Source organism: Embiotoca jacksoni, unplaced genomic scaffold (genome assembly GCF_022577435.1).
Source record: "Embiotoca jacksoni isolate LCO1_2020_lvr unplaced genomic scaffold, fEmbJac1.0.p SCAF_22, whole genome shotgun sequence".
NCBI classification, from domain to species: domain Eukaryota; kingdom Metazoa; phylum Chordata; class Actinopteri; family Embiotocidae; genus Embiotoca; species Embiotoca jacksoni.
Window position 1 is genome coordinate 196,767 of NW_027185363.1, and position 24,011 is coordinate 220,777.

Below are 24,011 nucleotides of genomic sequence, written 5' to 3' on the forward strand. Positions count from 1 at the left end.
ATCCCCCCCTCCCCCTCCCCTCCCCTCCCCTCCCTGGGTATCTCCATCTCCACCCCTCCTCCTCCTCCACCTACCTCCTCCACTGCTTCTTTTGAAGGACACATAATAAACATATTATACACAGAAGATAAGTGGTATGTACATTTTTTTTTTTTTTTTTTTTTTTTTAAAACAGCCCTTTGAAATAAGACATAAATTAAAATGACCAAAAAGGCTGCAGCGATATCTGCGGGTTGGAGAAAAGCCACCAAGTTTCCCTAAATTCGACTTCATATCAGGATATCCGATTTGTTCAACAGAAAATTCAATGTATACGTGTATGCCTTTTTAAAAAATAACAACAACAACAACAACAAACTTAAGACAAATTTTGTTTAAATAAATCGTTAGAAAATATTTTTCTATTAATCAACAATTAATTGCAAACTACTGGGAAAAGTAAGAGCCTATAAAACACCTAAACCACATGCCATACTCAAAAACAAATGTAAATAATAGAATTTATCCCCCACTTTCACTCCTACTGGGGAACAGTGCATCTTAACCTGCTGATGGAGATTCTATTTTTTTGTATTGCATCGGTCACCACCTTCTCTCGTGCACAAATCGTGGCATGCGTTTCAGTAAATGTTAAATGTTCGGTATCATTTCAGCAACATTATTATGAAGGATGAGTTTTGGTGACTTTACATTACCGCTATCCACCAGCAGATGGAGTCCTGCAGCTTATAAAGTAGGGTACGACAAAGGGGACATCAAAGAGCACAGCCTGTCCCTGGAAAGGGGAGTCAGGAGAGTTGGACCACACTGGTGAGCCAATTAAAGGGATAGTGTTTTTTTATTTATTTTTTTTACTTTTTTTTTTTTTTTTTTTTTTTTTTTTTAAGTAGGGTTGTATGAATTACTTATCCGTAGTCAGTCTATTTGCTGCAGTAGATGGGGGATCTGCACATCTGGTGGAAGTAAGCAGCTGTACTGAGACATAAGCTAAGTAATGTACTTCTGTGGACGGCCTGGTCAGCAACAAAATGGATTTTAGCTACCTAAAAAAAAGGCCCACCTAAAGAAATCAATATCAGTTTAAGTGTACGCTACATTGGAAATATGTTCACTGTCTTACCTTGCTGTCAGACATCCATTTACTGTACATTGCTCAGCGTCTGTGCCAGAACAGCTGGCTGCTTCTTCGAACTGGTCACGGGCCGACCTCCATCTACTGAGGAAGAAAAAACAGAAATCATAAACAACCCCTTTAAGGGCATCATTTATGGTGAACTACTATTTTCATGTCGTTTAACATCTACAAATATGTTTGCTAAATTAAAAAGGCATAATCTTTTTTTCTATTTTGATAAGAAAAGCAAAAAGACGATGCATTTTAGGATTTGTCTATTACACTTGCTGTCTCAGATTGAACTTCTTGACCCCCGCACTATAAGCCACGAAATGAAAACCTTTTAAAAATAATCCTAATATCTTTCCAGAAGAGCAAAGACAGAAAAATACCATCAGTCTTCCTTGTCATTACTTTCGTTGTATCCATCATCCCACATGCAAACGTAGCGGCTCATTAAAACTGTCCTTGTGGACAGAGTGGGAGCGGCAGGGCAGCTGCTGGGCCTAAAGCTGTGGAGTGGAGTGGGTGAGAAAGTCCAAGTTATGCCAGTTATGGGGGCTGAAATTATTGTGAAACTACTGATGTACTTCTCAGTTTGGGTATCTTTTGTAGTCAAATGAAAAAAAAAAAAAAAAAAAAAAAAAATCAGAGAAATGAAAGGTCTTTGCTTGTTCAGATATATTTATTTTCATTTACAAATAATAATGCAAAGATACAAAGACAGAAGCCTTCACACAAGAAAAATACATCAGGTACAGTTCAAACAGAAGTGTATTTCATCTTTAATATAGCAAACATTTACAGCCAACCTGGATTCTTTTGGTCCAATTTAACAGATAAAATAGAAAACGCAAACAATTTGAAGAACAAGGTTTGAACCAGTCATTTTTAAAGGGTTAGCTCAAAAAAGTACCAACTTGCCAAGCTGTGCTGCAGAATGCTAGACTTTGCATATTATACGAGCATAATGTTTCCTGTTGCTGTGAGTGCACTATGGGAGCATATTGCACATCTTCACGGCAGTAAAATGCATTTGCAGTTTTTGGAATAGTCGCACTGAAATCAGAAACAAAATACATTAGAGAACGTTTTAGCTGCCATTGTATGAGGCTTGAACCAGCGCTGGGCTGTCCTCAAAATGCACACAAAGGATGTCCTAGCTGTAGATGACCCACCGAGTGACCACACGTGACCGATTCATCTTCCTGATTCAGCTTGTTTTAACATGTTGTGTCACAAGTCAGTCTACATACATCTATATCTATAGCCTGACGGTATAGTAGTATCTGGTATACTCATGTTATTTTTATGAGAAAATTGTGTTTAACAAAAGATTAATAAAAGAAAGGGAAAAGGAAAACTGAACACTTCATTTTAAAGCAAAACAAAATATGTCAAGATATCTTAAAACTCATTATCATGCAGAGAAAAGAGATTTTCCATGTACTGGACAGGCTAGATCAGTCATCTCTAAGGTATGCTGCACGAATTTTAGAAATTAGGTTCAACGTAAACAATGCATTGATAAGTTCAGTTTGTGTATGAAATAATTTGTATCCCAGTGGTAAAAAAAAAAAAGGATGTGTTTCAACAGTTTAAAGGATAACATTTCTCAGCAGTTCTGCTCATGGCTTCTTCTTTTTTTTTCTTTCTTTTTTTTAACTTTTGTTCAATTGTTGATTTAACACTGAAAGAAAGAGGAAAAAACAGTGCTGTTGACTGATTCACTGTATAGCAAGATCCAATAAAATCTAAATAGTACCAATTATCTGAAAATAAAAAAATTTCTGATGGCATGTAGCTACTCATAGCAAGTATGCAAGGGGAATAAAAGTCTGTAAATTAAATAAAAAGTGCTTTTAGGGCCTTGAAATGCAAAGGGATGAGGTCCATAATCAGAATATATTATTTTATAGTGGCAATATTTAAATTATTGTCAAACAATTAAAATTACAATACTGATTCACCCGTTATATTTAAACAGTAAAATTGTTTTGCTAATCTACACTGTAAGTGGTTCATAGTCTTGTTAATCCAGATACAGGATTTAATTAACATTTTAGGTCGAGAAAAAACAAACATTGCTCTGTTGTAAACTCCTATATCTGTAAACACTGGTAGAATACCAATGGATACCTGATCATTGATGCATAAAAAGGTGGCAGTAACAGGTGACACGTCAGTCAGAGCTATCTACATGAGCACAAAGAAATTCAAAAAATTACCAAAAACAGAAAAGGAACCCACAAAGGTGACCGGCTCACTATAAAGTCTGGAGGTCCAGCAGAGAGTATAGAGCCACAGTGACATATTGCAGCGCGGTATTTCTCAGTGCATTTTCTCACTTTGACATCATATCACATAAAGCACGAAAAACATTGTTTCTACCATACAGCAAAATACAAAGCTATAGTGTATAGATTTACCATGACATAATAAAACTCTGTGGGTGTTGCACAGAAAATAAGCACATACTGTATATTGCAGTATAAAACATAGTACCAAACAACAGCTTCTACATGTGCATAAAAGGCTGATTACCATATATCTGATAGGCTTCACTTAGCGGTTACAGAGCCGACACATGACGCTGAATTGAAATTAAAAATTAAAATTAAAAAAAAGAGAGAGAGAGAGAGAGAGAGAGAGAGACAAAAGGACAATCTTAGCAAACAGGAAAAACCAAAAGCTTTAGACAAATAAAGCCGATACCACCCTTCAAAGGAAATAAAAGCAAAGTCACAAAGGGGAAAACATGTCCAGAGATTCATGCAGTCACAATATAATTAAAAATAGGAACAAAAAAACTGCATCAAAATTAGAAATCATGATGAATTCAAAACTGTATTTTTTTTTTTTTTTAAATAAAAAACAAATCAGCAAGGTCAACACCTTAACTTCATCTGATTTGATGACCTTTTTGTTTTTACATTGTGTGAAAGTTGAAGTATGTGGCACAGGAGGACCTTGACACACATCAAAAGACATGATGTTGTTGCAGCTACAGAATAGCCTTTTTCTTAGTGTGGAATATTGGTGGAAACATGGATCTATAATGTCTTAGAAAAGTAATTATACATATTTTATGAGCATTTTGATTTTACCTACACTAAATTACAATATGAACTCTGTAAAATACTTTTGTAGGACTGATTGATCCCATCCAGCACAGTATAATACATCCTGTAAACAGTTTCTGTATCTTGAAACGTTTTGATAATGAACTTTTAATTAATTTAACCAATTTGTGATTTATTACAAATAATTTCCTACATTGTTTTGCTCCATTCACTCTAACCTGCTGTCAGTAACAGTAACATGACTGACGCACCTCTGATCACCACTCTCCTAACCGTAGACAGATAACAAAATACTCACCGATTAAGTAAAAACTCAGCTTTTTTAAATAGATTATCTGAATAGGAGTTTTCAAAAATAACTTTAATTTAATTTCTTTTTTTTTTTTCTTTTTTTTACAAGAAGGCAATTTTAATCAAAGACAGGGCAGACAGGGCCAGTGCACATAACAGTCACAGGAAGGAGGGGTTGGAATATAAACTCTCATAAATCAGTGTTTTAAATAAATGCATAAAGTGAAATAATAAGATATGGGAAAGCGCAAAAGAATGATGGCATAGAAATGCAAAAAAAATTAAATAAAAAAAAAATCCAGAGACATGAAACAAAGCAATAACAGGCACAGACAACATGACAAGGAGACGGATACCAAGTGTCACTGTAGTGTCAAAGAAACAAACAGTCATATATAAAAACTTCAAACAGGATGTTATATCTGCTTTCTAGGGGAAAGAAATTACCAGGCGAGACATTTTTGGTCCTACATGGACATAAAGGCTAGATATGAGAGGCAATGAGGATGACAAGATGGCAACGACATAGCTGTACAGATGTGACCTAAATACATTCTCATTGCATCAACAATGCTGTTCTAGTATAGAGGCAGTTCAATTGTCTGAAAAAAAAAAAAAAAAAAAAAAAAAAAATATATATATATATGTATATATATATATATATATATATATTTTTTTTTTTTTACGCTGAGGTCACATCTTTGGGAGTAATCCAGGAGAGTTTCTACTGTACGCCACACTAAGTGAGCCTGTTTTTCCTCGACACCTTAATATTTAAAGAAAACAAAAACGGCTTCAAAAGTAACATGGCACCATCGCTGTGCTTTTTTATAAGAATCTTGCACATTGGCTTCCTGTATATATTAATATATATATTAATATACATATATATAAATATATTAATATACATATATATGTATATATATTAATATACACGTATATAAGGGTTCATTGTGTCGGTTTTATTTTACAGTCCTATTTCAACCACGGTAGTTTTGCATAGATACCATTACGCAAATCTAATCACATTCTGTACATGTAAAATACAAAACAAAACAAGCCTGTAAACATCCATTTCTTAACTAAGACCTCATTTATCCATTTAGGTTTGATACATAAATATGAAAAACGATATGGTAGTGACAATGCAATGGTGAGTTATGTAGGCCAAACCACCTTTAAAACAGTAAAAATTACTTGATAATTAAAGTGTTTTGTTTTTCCTCATTTACATAATAGTTGTCTTTCCACAAAACAAAAACAAAAAAAACATGTCAAACTATTAAGGCAAAACAAGTATGCACAGTGATTTGTGATTTCATGCATAACTGATATCTGCTATTTACTAAAATCAAAATTCAACTTTTCCTAAAAATAAATTAGGTTGCAAAATAATGACTCGTCGCCTGTGGCTTCTGTGACAAACCGCACAGGTATGCGCACAAAATTAATACCCAAACTGAATGCAATACTGAGGACAATCAGTTTGGCACAGAGGGAGTCATCGAGCTACTCTGTGTTAACAGGCGTTGGATAGGTATACTGTAATTTGTTAAGGGTTTGCTCTGCAGACAAAGTTTAATCTGTCATTGACGGAGAATAAGACAAAAAGGCTGTTTCTGCCATCATGATACTTCCATCAAACTCCCTCAAATAAAAAAATTAGGCATCTAAAACAAACCAAACTTTGATGTATCATTTGCAAAATGTAGAATCATAGACATGATTCATACCATACCGTATGTCGTTGAGGAAAAGGGAAGCTGACGGCAGTCCTCAAAAACTTGTCATTTTCATAGTGTTTTTTTTTAAAAGCTCTCTTGTGGGGTCTGATTGGGTTGGTTGGTGTGGAATCGATGCTCCGCCCAGACGAGGCCTTGACCAGCACACTCCAGATATCTTCTTCATCGACAGCCCACCCACCCCCGAGCAGCGGCGTTCGCACACCTGTGCATGAGCGGGTGGGGCGATGGTTACAGACGGTCGAGGCGGAATGCGTCCTCTGTGGCTGGGTCGGCCAGGACCATGTCCGGGTCATTGAGCATGTGCAGGCCATCGAGCGTCAGGGGGTCAATTTTTAGATCGTCCAGCGGGAACTGGGAGTCGACGTCGAAGCTGATATCTGTGGACAGTGAGCCCGTCAGGTCTTTGGGCAGGCTGGGAGGAGACTCGCCACTCACTGAAGCAAGACAGCAAATTTGAAAAAAAGATTAGTCCTCATCTATGTGAGGTTTCTAAGGGAGAGAAGGCGGGTTTACTCGCTAAAATTAGAGAAGAAATAAATGACAACAAGAAGAGAAAGAATAGAGGAGTTAGGGTTATGATTTGATAACAATTTAGAAGAGATCTCGGGATCTTAATTACACATTTCAGTGAAAAGGCAGCTACGAACAGACACGGCTAATTTTCAGAAACAACTGAAGGGAAAACTCAGGGTGGCGGTAAGATCCTGGTGAATACATTTCCATAGGTTTATCTCTGGATTTATATGTACAGCCGTTACAACTCTGAGCAGCGTTTTAAGTAATGTTTTAAGGCATTGGTTCGAGGGATGGCAATGTCGGCCTCTCTGTCACTACTTTGGTCACAATGGAAGTATAATAACATTTTTGATGGATTACCGTAAAGTTTTGTCGAGGCAATCATGTTGCCCTAAGGTCGAAAGACTTTAATGATACTGACTCTTCCCTGCAGGTCAAAGTTTCCACTTATCCAGGGAAATATTTTAACATCTACAAGATGGACGGCCACAAAATTTGGTACAGAAATTCCTGGTTTCAAGAGGATGAATCTTAATGTCTTTGGCCATTTCCTGACCTGAGGGTCACTTTTTTTTTTTAAATGCCTAAATTTTTATATGGACTGCCACCAAATTTGAGTTTTAAAACTGTTGAAACTGTTTTTGTCCAAACAGTTTCAAACATACAAGCAAATATGAATCAGAAGCTTTGTTCTGGTTTGGGATTTTATGCTTCTGCTCTTTAGAGCTGCAGGGACAGCGGAGCACTTTCTCCAAAAGATTCCTCCAGCTCCGCTGTCACAAGGACAGATACAGGAGATCATTCCTGCCGACCGCAATAAGACTGTACAATAACTCACCTCTGGCAAAATCCATCACATAACAATAACACTGTTGACTGTGTTTCTTGGTTGTTTGTATATAATATATATAGATATATACTGTACTGTATATACTGTGCATTTTATATTTTATATTTTTTACTGCTATTTTACTGCTATTTTATTGCTTTTCTATTATTCTATTATTATCTTATTGCTTCTGTATGCTGCTGTAGTGAAAAAATTTCCCCTCGGGGATTAATAAAGTAACAACCTAACCTAACCTAACCTAACCTAACCTAACCTAACCTAGAGTCGAGGTCTCTGCCTTAACAAGCCACTTGGAGCGTGACTCAAAAAGCCACACAATATATTGAAACAGTACCTGTGAGAATGATGTTGGGGATGTTGCCATGGTTACTGTAGCCCAGCTGCTGCGAGTCCTGAAGGTTGCAATGGCCAGTCAAACCCATCATAAGTGCCTGGGAGTAGTTGAGGGTGGAGGTCTGGTTATACATGCCGTCAGAGCTGATGGGGGTCTCCATCATGTTGAACTGCTCCAACTGGTGATAAGAGGAGAAAGAAATGTCGCAACAGCGATTTTCTACTGGATCTGAGATCTCCATGAAATATGAGTAAGGTAAAAGCACAACAAACATGAACATTCAGCCGGTACCTGTTGTGAGAGAGCACTGGCCTGAATGGACGGCAGCTGCTGGTCGTAGAAATCTGCAAACACGCTGCCCAGTATAGAGTTATGCTGCAACAACAAACAAGCCACATGTGGCTATTCAATCTCAGGTAAAAACTCTGACGGACCTCCGACATGAATACACTTCATCGAGGCTACAGAAGTCACACATTTAGCATATAACATGGAATATGAAAAGGACACAGTCAAAGCAGAAACAACAAGTGCTTAAATCGCCTCACAACATCCGGAAACGTCCTTCTGATGAGTGTGCTGATGCACGACCAGTTTGCATATGTTAATTATTGTAAAGTTATGTGCGTGTGTGATATCTGTGCATTTACTGCAGAAAAGATTGCTTTATACTGCCGAATGATTCTGTAACAACATTAACACAACTTAAATGTGTGCTGACAATATGAGGGACAACACCCACAGCAGTAAAGGAGTAAATAAACATAATAAATAGGAATTCAGTTTTCATTCTCAATGGATATGTAAAGCAAGACACAAGATGCTTGTAAGTAGTAAATATAAGAGACCCTTTGGCAGCAGACTTTAGCACCAGAATTATTTAAAATTGCATGGAGATGATAGAAAACTTACAAAAAAGAAAGATATTTTGGTTTGAAGTCTTAGTAAATAAATGGATGGACTGATTTCCATCTTAAAGCTCTCAGATTACACTGTCAAATGGAAAGCGGCCAGATGTCCTTAAATCACTTAGCCTAAGATCCACATGAGCTTCTTGTGCTGCCTTTTGGCCTCAGTGTTTTAATTAACACGAATCAAACAGAATGTAATACACATGAAATTAAGGGGATCGTTGAAAATATAATCCCCTTTGTGACTTTATTTTCCCCCCACTGACTGATCCAGCACAAGCTAATTCTCTTGAAGTCTCTCATTTGAATGTCCTCATTGAACCAGCAGCAGAAATTCTCCTATTTCATCGTGGCCTCTTAATGTATAAGTAATTGGATCATATTCTCAGCCCGTGCTCCTCCTAGTTCCAAACCAAATTATCTGTGTGTGCTGCAGATGTCCCCACAGGGCAGAGCAGGATAACAGAGCACACAGCCTGTCAGTTGTGGTTTAGCCTGTGGATAACCTCGGGACTACGAGTGAGCCTCTTCGGCACACCGTGTCGGGTGAACAAACAGCAGGACAAACATGTAGAAATCACACGGAGCGAGGAGCATCACCGTCACTCAACACAGCTCTCTGTGTCTCTGCATTGCAAAGGCACAAGGTTACATTTACAATTCAGTAGAAGCAAATACTGATTTAAAATGCTACCTGATGCTTTGAGTTAGTAAAAGAACAATAAACTGAATCTAATAAGGTACATTTAAAGGTGTAATTGTATGTCTCAAAATTTTCCAGAAAACCGTGCAGGGAGCAGTGAGCGCCACCTTTTTTAAATCTCAAATGCTTATGCTGACACAAATTAACAACCCTGATCCATGTTTACTTTGGGTGTGTTTAGTTTATCTTAATGCACCGCCCTGCAAGCAAGCTTCACTTTGTTGAGATTGAACCACGGAAATGATGAGCAGCTTCTCCTCAATAATCCTTTGAAGGGGATTAATATCTCCCTTAATGCTCACTCAATCCCCATGATGGTACAAATACCACAAGAAACACAAAGATCCAGACGACATAAAAAAACAAAACAAAAAACACTCCAGTTCATAGTCTGATACAGCGAGACTGGGAAGGAAACAGTGGAGATGCAACGCAAATACCACAGAAGCAGCAGAGAAGGGAGGTCGGGGACAGCTACATCACAACACATCAACGACACGGAGTGCTTAAAGAGACTGGTGGTCAGATCTGGGCAAAACAAGAACTACTCAGTGTTTAAGAAGATTACTTAAATCGTATATATTTTTCTTGTGTGATATAACATTACTTAATACACAGGCAGTTTTCTCCCAGAGGATTTCTTTGACTTGTCAAGATTTGGTTTGACTTCCTCACATCATGTCAGAGTATGAAAAATACACTTATAATTATTTTAACATACATTTTGGGAAGCTCAGATTGAAAGAAACAAATGGATTTCCTGCTACTGAATGTGAAAATGTCAGCAGTGAAAAGTTCTACTGTGTTGCATAATGTGATCAAAAGATCCTCTTATTACTGTGATTCAAATTTTTTCTGGCCTTTTAGGATTATGTTTTACCATTTTAGACAGGAAATGGCCGACAGGGGAAGGGGGTGATGCCCTTACATATTTGTCCATAAAACTATCTTTAAAGGAAAAATTGCCATTTTCATTTGTTTAAGTCCATACAAATAAATGCACAAACAATTTGTTTTAATTTTTTTTGCCCAGATCTGAAAATATCAACAAAATAAAGGTGCTGTGAGGGGCCAGCCACTGAAGTCCTACTCGGCAACGATAACCACAGAGCTACGATGCAGGGGACGGTGACGTTTATACACAGTGAGCCGCCGGCTTGTTGGTTCACACGCCCTTACTTGAGGCGAGCCTCCAGGTGAGAAGCCTTGATTGGAGACGGGAGAGGTTGGAGATTGATTGGCAGAGGATCCGACCCTACTGCGGTACTGTTGGAGGGAGGAGGCCTGATGCAAGAGGATACATTTGAGTTATTCACACTGGAGGGTCTCTGGAGTTTGTGTGTCTTTTTGCGAGTTAATCTTCTCACACGGAATATAAATGTGCCTGTGGAGCTTCTCCTGCAGTAGACTGAGGAATCTCTGAAATATTGATTCACTGTATCCGAGTGTTGTAAACCCAGCGTATGAGTATCTAATGCTGAAATGGAGTTAGAATCATGATTTCATATTTGATAGAAACTGAGCACCATGTTCTGCATGTCAAGTAAATGCATTAATAATATGGAACAAGATCTGGGAGAAACATTGGAAACTACAAGGAATTAACTAGAAGAGCAAAAATGTCACCAGCAATTGAACCTCAGCAAGTGAATATTGTAAACCTAGAGATCAGATACAACAGACTCTGCTGTCTTTGGTTGTGTTCTTTCATTTCTGCTCTTTTCAGTTTACTTATCCAGCAAAATCAAAAGCAGAACGTTAGCACAGACAAAAAAAAACAAAAAACAGATGAGGTAATAGTCAGATTCTATTTTGATTAAAGAATCAACTCAACACAATACTACAACTGTGGAGAGATAAAATGTTGCAGGTCCTCAAACTATCAAAGACCATAACAGACTCTCAATATACTCTTAAGGTACATCAAAGGGGGTTGATAATGTCTCATCACTCAGAAGTCAACCTCCGAATTCCTAATCTATTGACAAATAAGGTACCAAAATATTGTGAGTGATACAGCAGAAGTTATAGCAGAAGTTCAACTAACAACAGCTTTTCTACAATCTCGCTTTAGGTGCAATTTCTGCACAGCTATGGCTGACAGATTAGAAATGGAGGAGAAAAAAAAAAAAAAGCGCCTCTGAAAATAAAGCAGAACATAAAACTACAGATGAGTTTCCTTCGTTTTATTAACACAACATTCGGTTTACACTCCAGCCATACTGAGTTCCCTCATAGTGCCTTCCTTGACCCTCCCGCTGCACGTCTTTAACGGAGATGAATAGAATGTAGGCCACTTCATTTCAGCAGTAATCCAAACACATTCCCAATGCAACAGAAGTAGAGCAGCGAGAGCCAAGATCTGAAGGAGGAGCAGTGCCTTAATAAAGCATTTATATTCCTTGATGTTTTGCAAATGTTTTTGTGCTTTTATTTCATGCATGAATTGATTTCTTATCAAAACTCGCATACAAATTTTAGTACTGAGTTGTTTAAATAACAGAAAGCACCACTGCACTGAGACGCACACTTTATACACAGCACAATTTTGTTTTTCTTTTTGATGCAATACATCCAACACTAAGCACTCACTCTAACAACATTATTTCACAGTGAAATGTTCACAGTGTCAATAAGCCAGAGTACTCCAACAAGGCAGTGTGTGAACAACTGATCCCAACACATTAAAGCAATTTTAAAACACCTTAAAGGAAAAAAACGCCGAGGAGAACCAGTCAGTACCGAGACAAACGGATGTGATGCGGACTGCGCACTGCTCACCGTGTTCATGTCCATGGTCATGTTGGTCTGTGAGGATCTCTGGTTGTCTGACGCGGAGCAGGAGTTCACGGGAGATGGCAGCTGGACCAGACCTGTCTGCTGGAGAATGAACAGTGAATCGTAAATAATCATCAAGTACTGCTGTATACTTTTAATATTGCCCAATCACAGTTACAGTATGTCCGCATCTTCTGTTATTGCATGATATCAAAATAAATGAAACATTCTCCATATTGTTACTGGCTGCATTGTTATGTTTAACAGGACCTTAAATTTTAATTCAACTTATGTATTTTTGTCTATTTCAAGTATAATCATAATTTATGGTAATTCCATTTTCAGTAATTTAATGTTCATACGTTACTGTTATCTTTTATTTGCTGTTGTTGTTGTCTACATTTTGAGCTATGTTTATGCATAAATGAATATTACAAATCATACGAATATCAAATGTATTAACTGTATAAAAAAACAAACATAAAATGACTCGGAATAAGACATTATAGCGGCCTCATTTTTTTTTTTTTTTTTATATCCCTGACAATGTCAACAAATCATGGTCAAATCATTCATTTATAAACCTCTACTGTAAATCCGAGCAGATTTCCAACAAAGGGTTTCCCTCAGGATGTGAAGTGTTGATCCAAGGACAGAGAGGAGTATCCAGAGAGCGGAGGCGTATTGACGCATTTAGGCGTAACATACTTTAACATAACTTTAAACCTGATGAGCAGATCTACAGTTTCATTTGACAAACAACGTTTGAAATTAGTAATTTCTTGTAACATCAATGTCTTGTTTTTATATCTCCGTTTTGATGAAATTTTCACCTTATCAGTTTTAAAATTTGACAGCATAATAAAACTCATTCCTGTTTAGTTAGATGTTGTCTTAAAGCAAAGAACAAATATTCTAATGTTCACGACTCTATTTTCTGACATTCCAAAAAGATAATCTACACTCAGATATTTCTACTCCTTATTTAAATGTACATATTTAACTATAAATCACGTGTGTATCCATCTTTATTAGATATTACGTTTTTCAACTCTTCTTACGAAAATCCGCTCACAAAACGAAAAATAACTGAGTTCAAGTCAACTGTTGAAGCTTTTGTGTTGGCTTAGGACAGAAACTTACTTGCTGGTTCTGGTGTGTCTGAGACGATGGCTGCTGGTTGAAGAAGGCATACTGGGACAGCTGCTGCTCAAGGTTCATGGCATTGATGGCCGCCTGGGTGGAGCACAGGAACTGATAAGACATGAAGCTACAACGTTTTATGGAAATTACTGTCCACAACTTTGACAATTTTCAAAAGCTGATATTTTAGACCTCTAGTGAAAACAGGAGTTCCTCCTGAATATTTAATAACCACAACCATAACACAACAAAAAGTTAACCTGCACTACACTGGGATTTGTCCAAAATTAATTAAATCAACAAATAATCAATGCATTTTCTGGGGGCAGATGAGTCCCTGGCAGAGAAGAGGACTGTACCTGAGAGAGACTGAGAGGTGGAGATGTTGGGGAGAGCTGCAGGTTCTGGTGCTGGTGGGAGTCTCCTGGGTTCAGGATGAGAGGCCCCATGTTGTCCTGCCCAGGCTGTATTTCCATGGTTACTGTGGGCTGAGAGGTGTTCACTCCTACCCAGCAAACAAAAACAGCATGAGGACAGAGTTTTCTTAAAAGCACCACCTGAATTTGGCACCAAACAAGTGCCAAACGTTGAAATGAAAAGCCATTCCTGCACACAAGTATTTGTAAATCTGAAATGTTGAATGTGCACAGACCAGAGTCTGGAGCCATACCTTGCGTGTTACCAAGAGCCTGTATGCTGCCCGAGGAGCTGAACGAGGCGGCAGCAGCATCATCTGAGTCGAGCGGGGTGGACAGTGGAGGAGGGAACTGGATGTTGGTCAGGTCAGGAAGAGAACCACCAGTGTTGTGGGCTGCTGGTTTTAGTGAAGTGGTCAACTGCTGGTCCGGAGACGGGAATATGCTGCAGAAAATGAAAGATGGGCACTGAACTCCACACAGACGACAAGCTTAATACACTAGATGACGGAGGAGGAGAATCACAAACACTGGATAGCTTATGCAGATTACTTGAAGATGTTTGCCAAGACAAATAACTCCAGAGATATTTGGACTTCATGCATTTTGCCCAGGGTAGTTTGTAAATCTTTTGGCTGTACGCTATTATCACTTTGGCAGTGGAGAGAGTAAATTAAATGAAATTATGTTTAACTACAGTCAAATGGCTTCAATTTAAAACTATGTTTTATTCATAACTATTCATCGGATGTGTAAATATGTAATTAATTGAAGCTATTCCTTCATTTAGAAACCATTTTATAACAGAGAAGCCGGAGCTAAGACGTTCTTACGGAATCATCATTCCATTATGTTAATCAGACTAAGCTCTCCAGATAAAAAAACACTAAAATACTCACTGAATCCCTGGAACTTTGCTGGACCTTGAAATGTTCTAAAAGGTAAAAAACAAATTAAAGCTAGAGTGTTTGGTTGAGAGAAAACTGAAGGAAAAACATCGATGTTAGAGTCGAGGTGCTACCTTTTTGCAGTCCCAGTTCTGTTTTTGTCCATCTTCATCAACATCTTGTTTAATTGCTTCAGACCCTGGTACAGTGAGTAGAAGCACTGGAGAAAAGGAGAAAACAAAATCGCCTCAGTCTCTTGGGTCTACAAATGTCCAGCCTGTCTATGCTTATAATAACTGGAGTCCACATGTCTTTGTTGAATGGGATCAAGTGATATTTAAATGCAGAATAAAACAAAAAGAAACAAATAGAAAGAAGACAAGAACTTACACACAAGTAAAAGCCCGATTTACTAAAAATGACAATAATGTGAAAAACGATGTAAAAAAAAACTGTCTACAGGGTTATACCTACAAATTCAACCACAGCGCTTCCAAAATTAAAACAATCCGCCTCACATGGCCATTAGCTGTAAAATTCAACAGACACTTGACTGCACCCCATCTTCTCAGCAATCAATTGTCCTCCTCTGCCTTCAAAGCCACATTCAAATCCTTTCATCATTTACTGGAGGGCACTCGACTGAACCGTCAACAGAAAACCCAAAAAATATAAACAGGATTAGGACAAAACAGCCCAACCAGTACCAGCTACTGCAGCTAATACAAAAACACCCCATCAGGAAGACAAACTGACTTGTTTAAAGCAGAGCTACCCAACAGTGAGTGGAAACTGGATGTTACACTGTAACAATTTAGTGTGTTACAGTCTCTTCAACTCGTATCCCAACCATCTCAGCATGTTGATGACCATGACCCCGTGTGTGGTGATTGTATGGCAATTAAAACAGAAGTCTGAATTAAAACCTTAAAACATGATCTTCTGTACCTCGTTTTGGCTGCAGCTCCTGTGATCCTCCAATGAAGGAGGCCTGCTGGACAGGAATTAGTGTGCTCTGATGAAGTGCTGAGTCAGAGTTTGTCCTGCAGCACAAGAATTAAAAAAAAATTAATAATGAAAAAAAAACCACAATGCGATGTGTAGTAAAATCTTAAAGACAAATACGGTTTTCTGAAAAGCACAGAAAATACGTTTAACTCAACCACAATATTGTACAGCACTGAAAATCAAGTAGAATTAATACAAATTTAACAGCATGGACCACAATTATGAACAGTTATATCTGTGTTTTCCCCTTCCCTGTGTGTGTGCTAGTGTCGGTCCCTCAATCCCATTACTCTCCGATCTCCTGCACACCTGTCTCCCACCAGCTCACCTGCGACCCATCTATTCCTCAGCCTACAGTTTATCAGCCTGACTCTGCAACCACTCTTTGTGGTATCAGCCAGTCGGTGCTGTTCATCCGTGGGCCACTTACACTCATCTAATGCTGCCTTCAAATGGAACTTGTGAGTTCGTGGTTACAACATGGGAAGTCGTGTGAACCGTATGTTTGGTGTTCAAGTTGTTAAGTCTTAAAAAACAATGTTGCTTGGCGACGGCGTCTAGAAGCTACAGAGGCTAACAATTCAGCAAGGCACAGAGGGAAAAGATGAGGAAGATCAACATTTTCCTTAAACGTAGGCTGTTGGACAAACTCTACATGACTAAATATACAATATATTAGCTTAACGTCCAACAAAAAATTAACTTCCGGCCTCCATTTCTGAAAACGTTAGCAAACACGTCACAACTCGTGAACCATAGGCTCTTGGAAAGTTTTGAGCTCCGACGTCATAAATACAGCATAAGAGGGCTGTTGATATGGACTCTTCTCGTGTACACAGTTAATACGACCCGATTTAAACGCAGCATAAGTCTGTCCCTAGTGTGCTTATTGAATGAGCTTTGTTCTGCTGTGTCCACAACCACCGCCATGCTCATCACCAGCCCGCGTCTCATCCTCTGCCCAGCGCCACTAGCCCATCTACCTCGTCTACAACCTCATGTTTAAATTTCAACACCAACAATCTGAAACAAATATCATCATTTGTGATGCAAATTTTATGAATTATTTTTCATTTACAGTAATCTGTGAAGTCATTAAATGCAATAGGCACGCATTAATCTGCACTATGAAATTGTTGTATCATTAAACTGACCCAGCTTCATCATGATATGGAAACAATGCATAAAGTGCAAGGCTGTATAAAGGGGGAACTATTATCATTAAGTAAGTAAGTAAGTAAGTAAGTAAGTAAGTAAACAGAAACAGACATGCAGAGACAGCTTTTCATCATCTTACCTCCTCCAACTAGTATCAGGTGGCGGTGACAGATACACTGAGCCATATGGACAGCTGTCAATGTGAAATCACAGATTAAGGAAATACAGCTGGAGACTCAAAGTCTTGGCAGATTCACCGCAGTGCGTCCTATGAATTCTTTAAACACAATATATAATAAAGTGCAAAGTGCTGGTGGTACATCGACCGAACCTGCATGTGATTTAACTCGGCCTGATTTTTGTCAATGCCATACTGACTGGCTCATTAAACTAGTGAAGTTACTCTACAGCCACAGACACATCTGCAAAATGTAGCATTGAAAAAGCTGAGTGATTATATGCAGAAACAAGGAGCTCCTCCTCTGTGAATAAATCCTGCTGATCAACTTGATTACATTTCAGATCATCAGTCCACAGCCTTGAATAAAGACTACAGTATTGTTGATAAGATCAAAGCACTACCTCCATATGAATATATAATTGGAATACTGTGCTAATTTTTACTAAAAGAAAAATACTTATTGCTACTTTTGGTATGTATTAAATATTAAGACCAGGGAAACACAAATCAAAATACCACGACAATATTACAAAAATCCCAGAAAATATTTAGTGTAATTACCCAATTTGGATACTTGTATTGAGTGATGCCATCACTCTGCTGAAGAGTGATGACACTGAAACCCCTTTCCATCCCCACAGGTGTTTTCACTCGTGTTGCCTGATTATGCCTCTTCTCAGAACTATGTGGGCGTGTACAGACTGTGCTATATTAACATCTCCATGATGCTAATATTCATTTTGTTGCACCTGTTAGTGAATGGAGAGCTACTGACACCATGGTGTTCCAAGCCAGACTCTGCCTACAAAGGTCAAATCAACCTGATTAATTTAAACCATCTGTGAGTGTGAAGTGGGTGTTCAGCCTAAAATATCATATATAGCACAGTAACTAATCATAAATGAATATCTGACCACGTCGCATGCTGTACTTTTAAATGAGAGTCAGACCTCAGTTAGAAAATGACAATATAAATGGAATTTAACCTCGACCACAGCTCTATCTCAGTATCTACAAGCAACAGACTGTATTAAAGGATATCTGGCGTCCATGTTTGTCAACAGACAGGGGTTTTCCGTGGGGTGATGTGATGCGGTTCCGGTCCCGGTAGACCCTGTCCACCAGTCCGTGGTGTCGTGTTGATCTGTTTGTATCCAGCTCTGAATTCTGACAAAACAAAGACAAGAAAACACTGTAATGACCTGATTAAATTGTGAACATTATCTTCCTGTTCCAAGTTACTCTCTTTTTGTTAGTGACCGGTTCTGTGATTAGTCTGCAGTATTAGAAAGCACTGAACATGCAACATGAACAAAACTGAATCTTTCTTAAACTTTGCAGTCATTAACTTACTAAAAACTTTGCATCAGCCGGGGTAGGCTGCGATTCAAAACTTGGCCTCAGTTACACTTACTCTTGGCCTGCAGAAAATAAATTGGTCTTTCTGAGCACTTATTAGATATAGAGCAGGGATGAATGTTAATGTACCTCTGAGAAAATGACAACAAAAGACTGGAAAATGTAAGTTAAATTTAAACTCTGCAAAGAGCACATTTTGATCCATTGACCAATGTTTCTTACTTAAAAGTACAACTTCAGCAATCTTGCACAGGTCATTATTTATTACCTGATCATGGAGAACTGAGTCTTGACAGGGAAGCAATAACCCTGATTTGCACCACCACTCAAGGAAAATCTTTGTTTGTTTGTTTGTTTGTTTGTTTGGCTGGGTTGTTAACAGGAGGGACAAAATTGCATTAAACTGTTCCCAAATCTCTGTCCCCATCGAGACATATTTTTTTTTTAACAAAAATAAAGCAAAGTCCTTATCAAACTATTAATGTCACTAAAATGCATGTGACCTCTATTAATTTTTGCCGTATGCTTTATACATGCGTCTGATGGCAAGGGAAGCCATCCACAGAGATTTAAAGTACAAAAGATTTCTACACCGAATGTCTGAAATCTTCTGTCTTGGTGTAAAAGCTTCAGTACCTTTGGGGGCCTCGAGCAGGGGATTGTTGCCAGTGCACTTTGAGTGAGAGAATGAAACACGGAGCAGCTCATCTCTCTCATATATACAGACTGACACATGAGGCAACACTAAGCAAAAAAATACAGAATGTGTTTACAACGGGCCCAAAAGCTTTTTTCACATTTTCAGTTGGAGATTACTTTTAAAAAGTGTTAATATTATATAAATTCATTGAAACAAGTTTGGACTTTTTTGTAATCTATAAACACAGTCATCGTCACCTAAATTAAATATGATTATTTTGAACAAATTACACACAACCTTCCTTTGTTCATTTTATAACATTCATTATTATGCAATTTCAGTTTTATCACTGAAGATTGAAATTTATTTTAATGTTTTTTACCCCCCATAATTAAAAAATGGTAAAAATTGTGTCTGTTATTTTCACATCATGTGTTTGTTCATTTATGGTTTGTTAGAGACAATAAGCATGAGCACAGAGCAGAAAACAGAGCCCATTTACTTTTAATGTAATAGAATCACTTCATGTTCATGTTCATGTTTCGTCAACAGTACATTAAGTTCAAAGTTATTGTTGACTTTTCTTTCTCAAGAAGGTGGGCGCAGTGTTTAGAAATAAATACACTGGTTTATTGGGGCAGAGATCTGATACTGACAAACAGTAGTTTACCAGCTACAGTTTGAGTATATTTGTGTTGAGTATCAATTTGTTATTGTACACATAAATGTACATGAGTAGCTCTCTGACACTTTCATTTTGTCAAAGTAGCTTGCAGAAGAAAAAATGTTGGAGACCGCAACGGGCCCTGTTTTTGCTTATATACACAAAGTGTGTCACTTCCTGTTTAGAAGAATAATAGATCCAGTAAAAAACAACCGTGAGGAATTAAAAAAAAAAAAAAGTAATCAATCAATACTGCAGGATATGATCTGGCCTTACAAATGGGTATAGAAAAATGTATTATTGTAAAACAACTCTTCGTAGAAATGTAATCTTTCTTTGCTCATATTCACTTCACATCGTCTAGTCTATCTACAGCGATGACTTACCTGAAAAGGCACATCAACAGTGCTGTTTCCAATCTGATTGACGTTTGGCAAAGATCCTCCATAGTACTGCCCACGGTTCTGTCCCAGCTGCAAGTACTTAGTCTTCTGCAACTGTAACTGCAAGCACAGCAACATCAGCTAAGTCAAGAGGAAATAATAGGAACTTTACAAAATAAATAAAAATGTGAGTTACTCAGTCAGAGCAACTTTATGCTCCAGAGACAGCAAAACAATAGATACAATAAACACCACATAGGCCTAAAATAAAAAGATGAGGTCAATAATACTGTTAATGATGACAGATGAGTGTAATTTTCTTTGCTGATTGTATCACGAGAGGAAAGGGACACTACATTTATTAAACTAGGATAAATGCAAGAAGTGGTGTGGCTGAGGCTGCTACATTTACGGTATCATCACGGCAGTAGTGTCAATTTAATAACCTTTTGAGTGTGAAGAAATGGTGTGAACTGTAAAGAGGAGGCCAAGCACTTCAAAAACATAATTCAATATCGAATGAACTTGCAAGTGTGAATTTCCCAAAAGCAAACTTTGTAAAGCCTTGTCGCAGTGTTTGTTTCAAAACTACCTCCCGTTCCATTTCCCATTAGAGAACCCATAACCGGTCAATTAAATTGTCTCATGCAAGCCCACTGCTCTCTGTTGGCAGGGCAGATAATCTAATAATAACAATTACTAGGCCTGCCTCACTGATGTATTTTGATAAGACTCTGAGCTCAGAGTTTATTTCTTAAACTGCACAAATACCAACTGTGCAGGGAAAGGATTACATACAGTAACATCATCAGGTCGGGAGGAGGTCAATCCCAATCTTTGTAACCGCAGCACGACAGGTACAGAGAGAGAGAAAATCAAAGTGAGGCTGTAGGGAAGAGGGAGCCGACAGGGTGAAGAGTGTGAAACTCTAAACCTGAGGCCTACTTCCCCCAGGTCTAACTCCGGCTCAGACAAGAGCTTCCTAACATTTGTCTTTGCATTCATGAAAGTAGAATCGACTAAAAAATAATGAGAACATGGTCCTTTACTCAAGAATGCAACCTGAAATATACATAACAGGTTAAATCTGACAGAATTGATTAATCAATTAAGTTGTAGGAAACTAAACCAAACAATTAAAACCTAATAAAAAAAAACTGTTGTCATTAGTGATTATAAAAAACAATAAATCCAAACATCTGATAAAGCTTCACAAGCTTCATAGCATACATTTGGACTTGTTAGAGCAGGAGAAGCACAGGTGTTACTAATTCTATTACCAATGTTCTGTTCAAGTGTCCCAACAGGACAATCATTTTCATTATCTACACTCGTGCCGTCCTACTGCGACATGGGAAAATGTCTTCTGTGAAAAGGGCCAATAAGAAGAGCAGTTTTAGGATGAACGTGCGGTTCTTACATTATTGGCACGGAGACTAAATAAACCGTCCATTCACTGGAACATAAGGTCAGACTCTTACAATGAAAATAATCCAGCAGAAGCAGGGATATCCTCTGATATTCTCTTCACATGTACATCGCATGCACATCACTACCCTTCCCTGAATCCTGACAGTCGTATAGAGAGGTCACGCTTGCTGAATGGTGTCAAGTCTGTGTACATCACGCTTCTGCTCTGCAGCGTTCTCTTGCTGAGGCTGTGCCTCCATAGGATTTATTTCGGAGGCCTGTGTTGTATGTGGCTTAAATTCCACATAATCTGCTGGCCCTCATTTTTTTTTTTTTTTTTTTTTGGACATAAATGTCACTCATGTTGCAGAGCACACAGGCCTGAGGACCTGTCAGACAAGTTCGTGGCGCGCACACGCGCACACGCACACGCCTCACCCCACACAACACCGCCGTACATAAAACACACCGTCAATTATTTCACGTTACAAAACACAGCTAATGATATACAATTTCTATTTTAGAGGTGAACTCTTTCTGTCTGAGTGCCTCTTTCTTTGAAAGCACGAGACGATGAATAAAATCATAGCTGCAGTTGGACGCGCGCTGTCAAATACGCATGCACGCCCCTCTGCTTTCCACTTGCGTGGGACAAAAAAAAAAAATTGGAATAACTTTTTAGGACGACGGTCCATGTTATCCACCTCTACATTACAGGACCGGCGTCTCCTGCCAGCTCTGCCCGTCGTCAGTGTTGGGGAGGACAAAAAAAAAAAAAAAAAAAAAGGCTCGAGCTGGCAGGAAGCGTCGTTTGTTATTGTTTACCTATTCTGCCCTGGCTGCGTGCTGCCGCCGCAGCTGCCGCGCTGCAAACGCATATTTGACAGCTCGCAGAAAACAAACGGAGAAGAGGGAAGGATTAAAAAAAAAAGAAAAAAAAAAAAAAGAAGCAAGAACCGGGGTCGTTACCCTCGCTGCCCGGGTAATGCTGAGGTCTTTCATCACTTCTTCAAACGCCGCCGTCTCCTCTGCCTGCTTCTGGTTATGTAAAGCGATTTTCTCGCTGAATTTCCGCGGATTGTTCGAAGTCGCCATGTTTCGCTCTTCTGCTCCGTTTTTCTTCAATGGTCAGTGTCAAGCTGCGCGGAGCGGAGACGAACAGCTTCCGGTTGGAGACGCCGACACGCTAACCAGTAAGTGCAAAAAGAAGGCATTCAGAGGTTTTTGAGCACCCGGGGACGAAAAGACTCACAGTATCACTGACCTTTCCAACTTAGCGAAACAATCAGCCAAATGAAAGTCCTCGGTTCACTGGACATTTAACTCTTCACAAAGTAGCCTACATTTCATTAGATGGTACAATTTTGAAGTACTTGTACATCACTTGAGTATTTCCATTTGACGCTACTTTATACTTCCACTCCTATATTTTTCAAAGGGAAATATTTTAGCCTAGTTTATACTCTGCCGCATGTGCTTAACTGCTTTAGTTACTTTTCAGATAAGGATTTGACACACTGGACAATATAACAGGCTCTTAAAATACATTATTGGTAAAGACTAAACCAGTGATTTTTGTCTTCTGATGTCTTACAAACAGCGTAGTGTAGTCGGGGTCACATTTCTATTAGATGTTAACAGCTCCAACAAGTCGCGATTTTTCCCTCAATAAATGTTCAAATGATCCAACTTCTCAGCAAAAATCAATGATTAGAGGAAAAGTCCCAAAACTAAAAACAGATTTGTGAATCTTTGTTTGTTCTTCTTTCCTCTCCCGGTAATCGTCTGACAACCCCTCAGATTTATCTGCTGTCCCTGTATTTAAAACTGTAGCTATATAAAGTAGGCCTATTTCAAACTCACTCCAACATGATGCTTTCACACTGATGCTTCAGTTTTAATAATCTAATGATATCATATTAATATATCAGTCAGAGGGACCAAACCAGGACTTTTCCTGTCATGCTTTAACTACATTTTGCTGCCAATATTTACATAAGCTGCTTTAGTGGGATTTGTCATGCAGGATTTTTTATTTATTTATAATTGAGTATTTGTAGTTTGCTGTATCGGTACTTTCACTTAAGTTAAGGATCTGAATATTTCATCCACCAATGCACATCTGTCTCTTTAGCTCACTGACCATGTCATTTTCTTTTTAACCACCCTTAGGCTCTTCGCTACGTTGTGCAGTGCAGCCATACCTACATTTGAATTGTCTCAACTTGTCTGCTGGAAATGACTGAACAGTTTTATGCAGATGATTTGAAAGAGTTATGAGACTTGGTTATCAGTCAATAGTTTGAATTACTAAACCAAAAAGGCTTTTTTTTCACAGCAGACATTTTGACTCATCACAGCAGGTAAAGCACAGGTGCAAATACAAACATTATCGACCGCTCTGGTCCATGAATTGATCCATGAAGCCTCTCCAGTG

General features: G+C 38.4%; 1 protein-coding gene across 5 annotated transcripts; it reads right to left on the minus strand.

Annotated features, from left to right (window-relative positions):
* Window positions 1–1,780: 1,780 nt before the first annotated feature.
* Window positions 1,781–22,750, minus strand: crtc1a (CREB regulated transcription coactivator 1a). Of its 5 annotated transcripts, none has more exons than XM_069157021.1 (15): window positions 22,544–22,750; window positions 20,168–20,284; window positions 18,158–18,285; window positions 17,077–17,136; window positions 15,720–15,814; window positions 14,906–14,991; window positions 14,784–14,818; window positions 14,139–14,329; window positions 13,828–13,973; window positions 13,469–13,579; window positions 12,329–12,424; window positions 10,727–10,831; window positions 8,225–8,308; window positions 7,934–8,111; window positions 1,781–6,667 (listed from the first exon to the last, which is right to left on the minus strand). In XM_069157021.1, exons 1-15 carry the CDS (start codon window positions 22,667–22,669, stop codon window positions 6,462–6,464), a joined length of 1,764 nt encoding a protein of 587 aa, XP_069013122.1. In that variant the 5' UTR covers window positions 22,670–22,750; the 3' UTR covers window positions 1,781–6,461. The 5 variants fall into 5 exon arrangements, with proteins under 5 accessions (XP_069013122.1, XP_069013121.1, XP_069013123.1 ...); XM_069157020.1 differs by having other exon boundaries at window positions 12,329–12,427; window positions 22,544–22,748; XM_069157022.1 differs by having other exon boundaries at window positions 12,329–12,427; window positions 13,469–13,561; window positions 22,544–22,746.
* Between the last annotated feature and the right edge of the window lie 1,261 nt (window positions 22,751–24,011).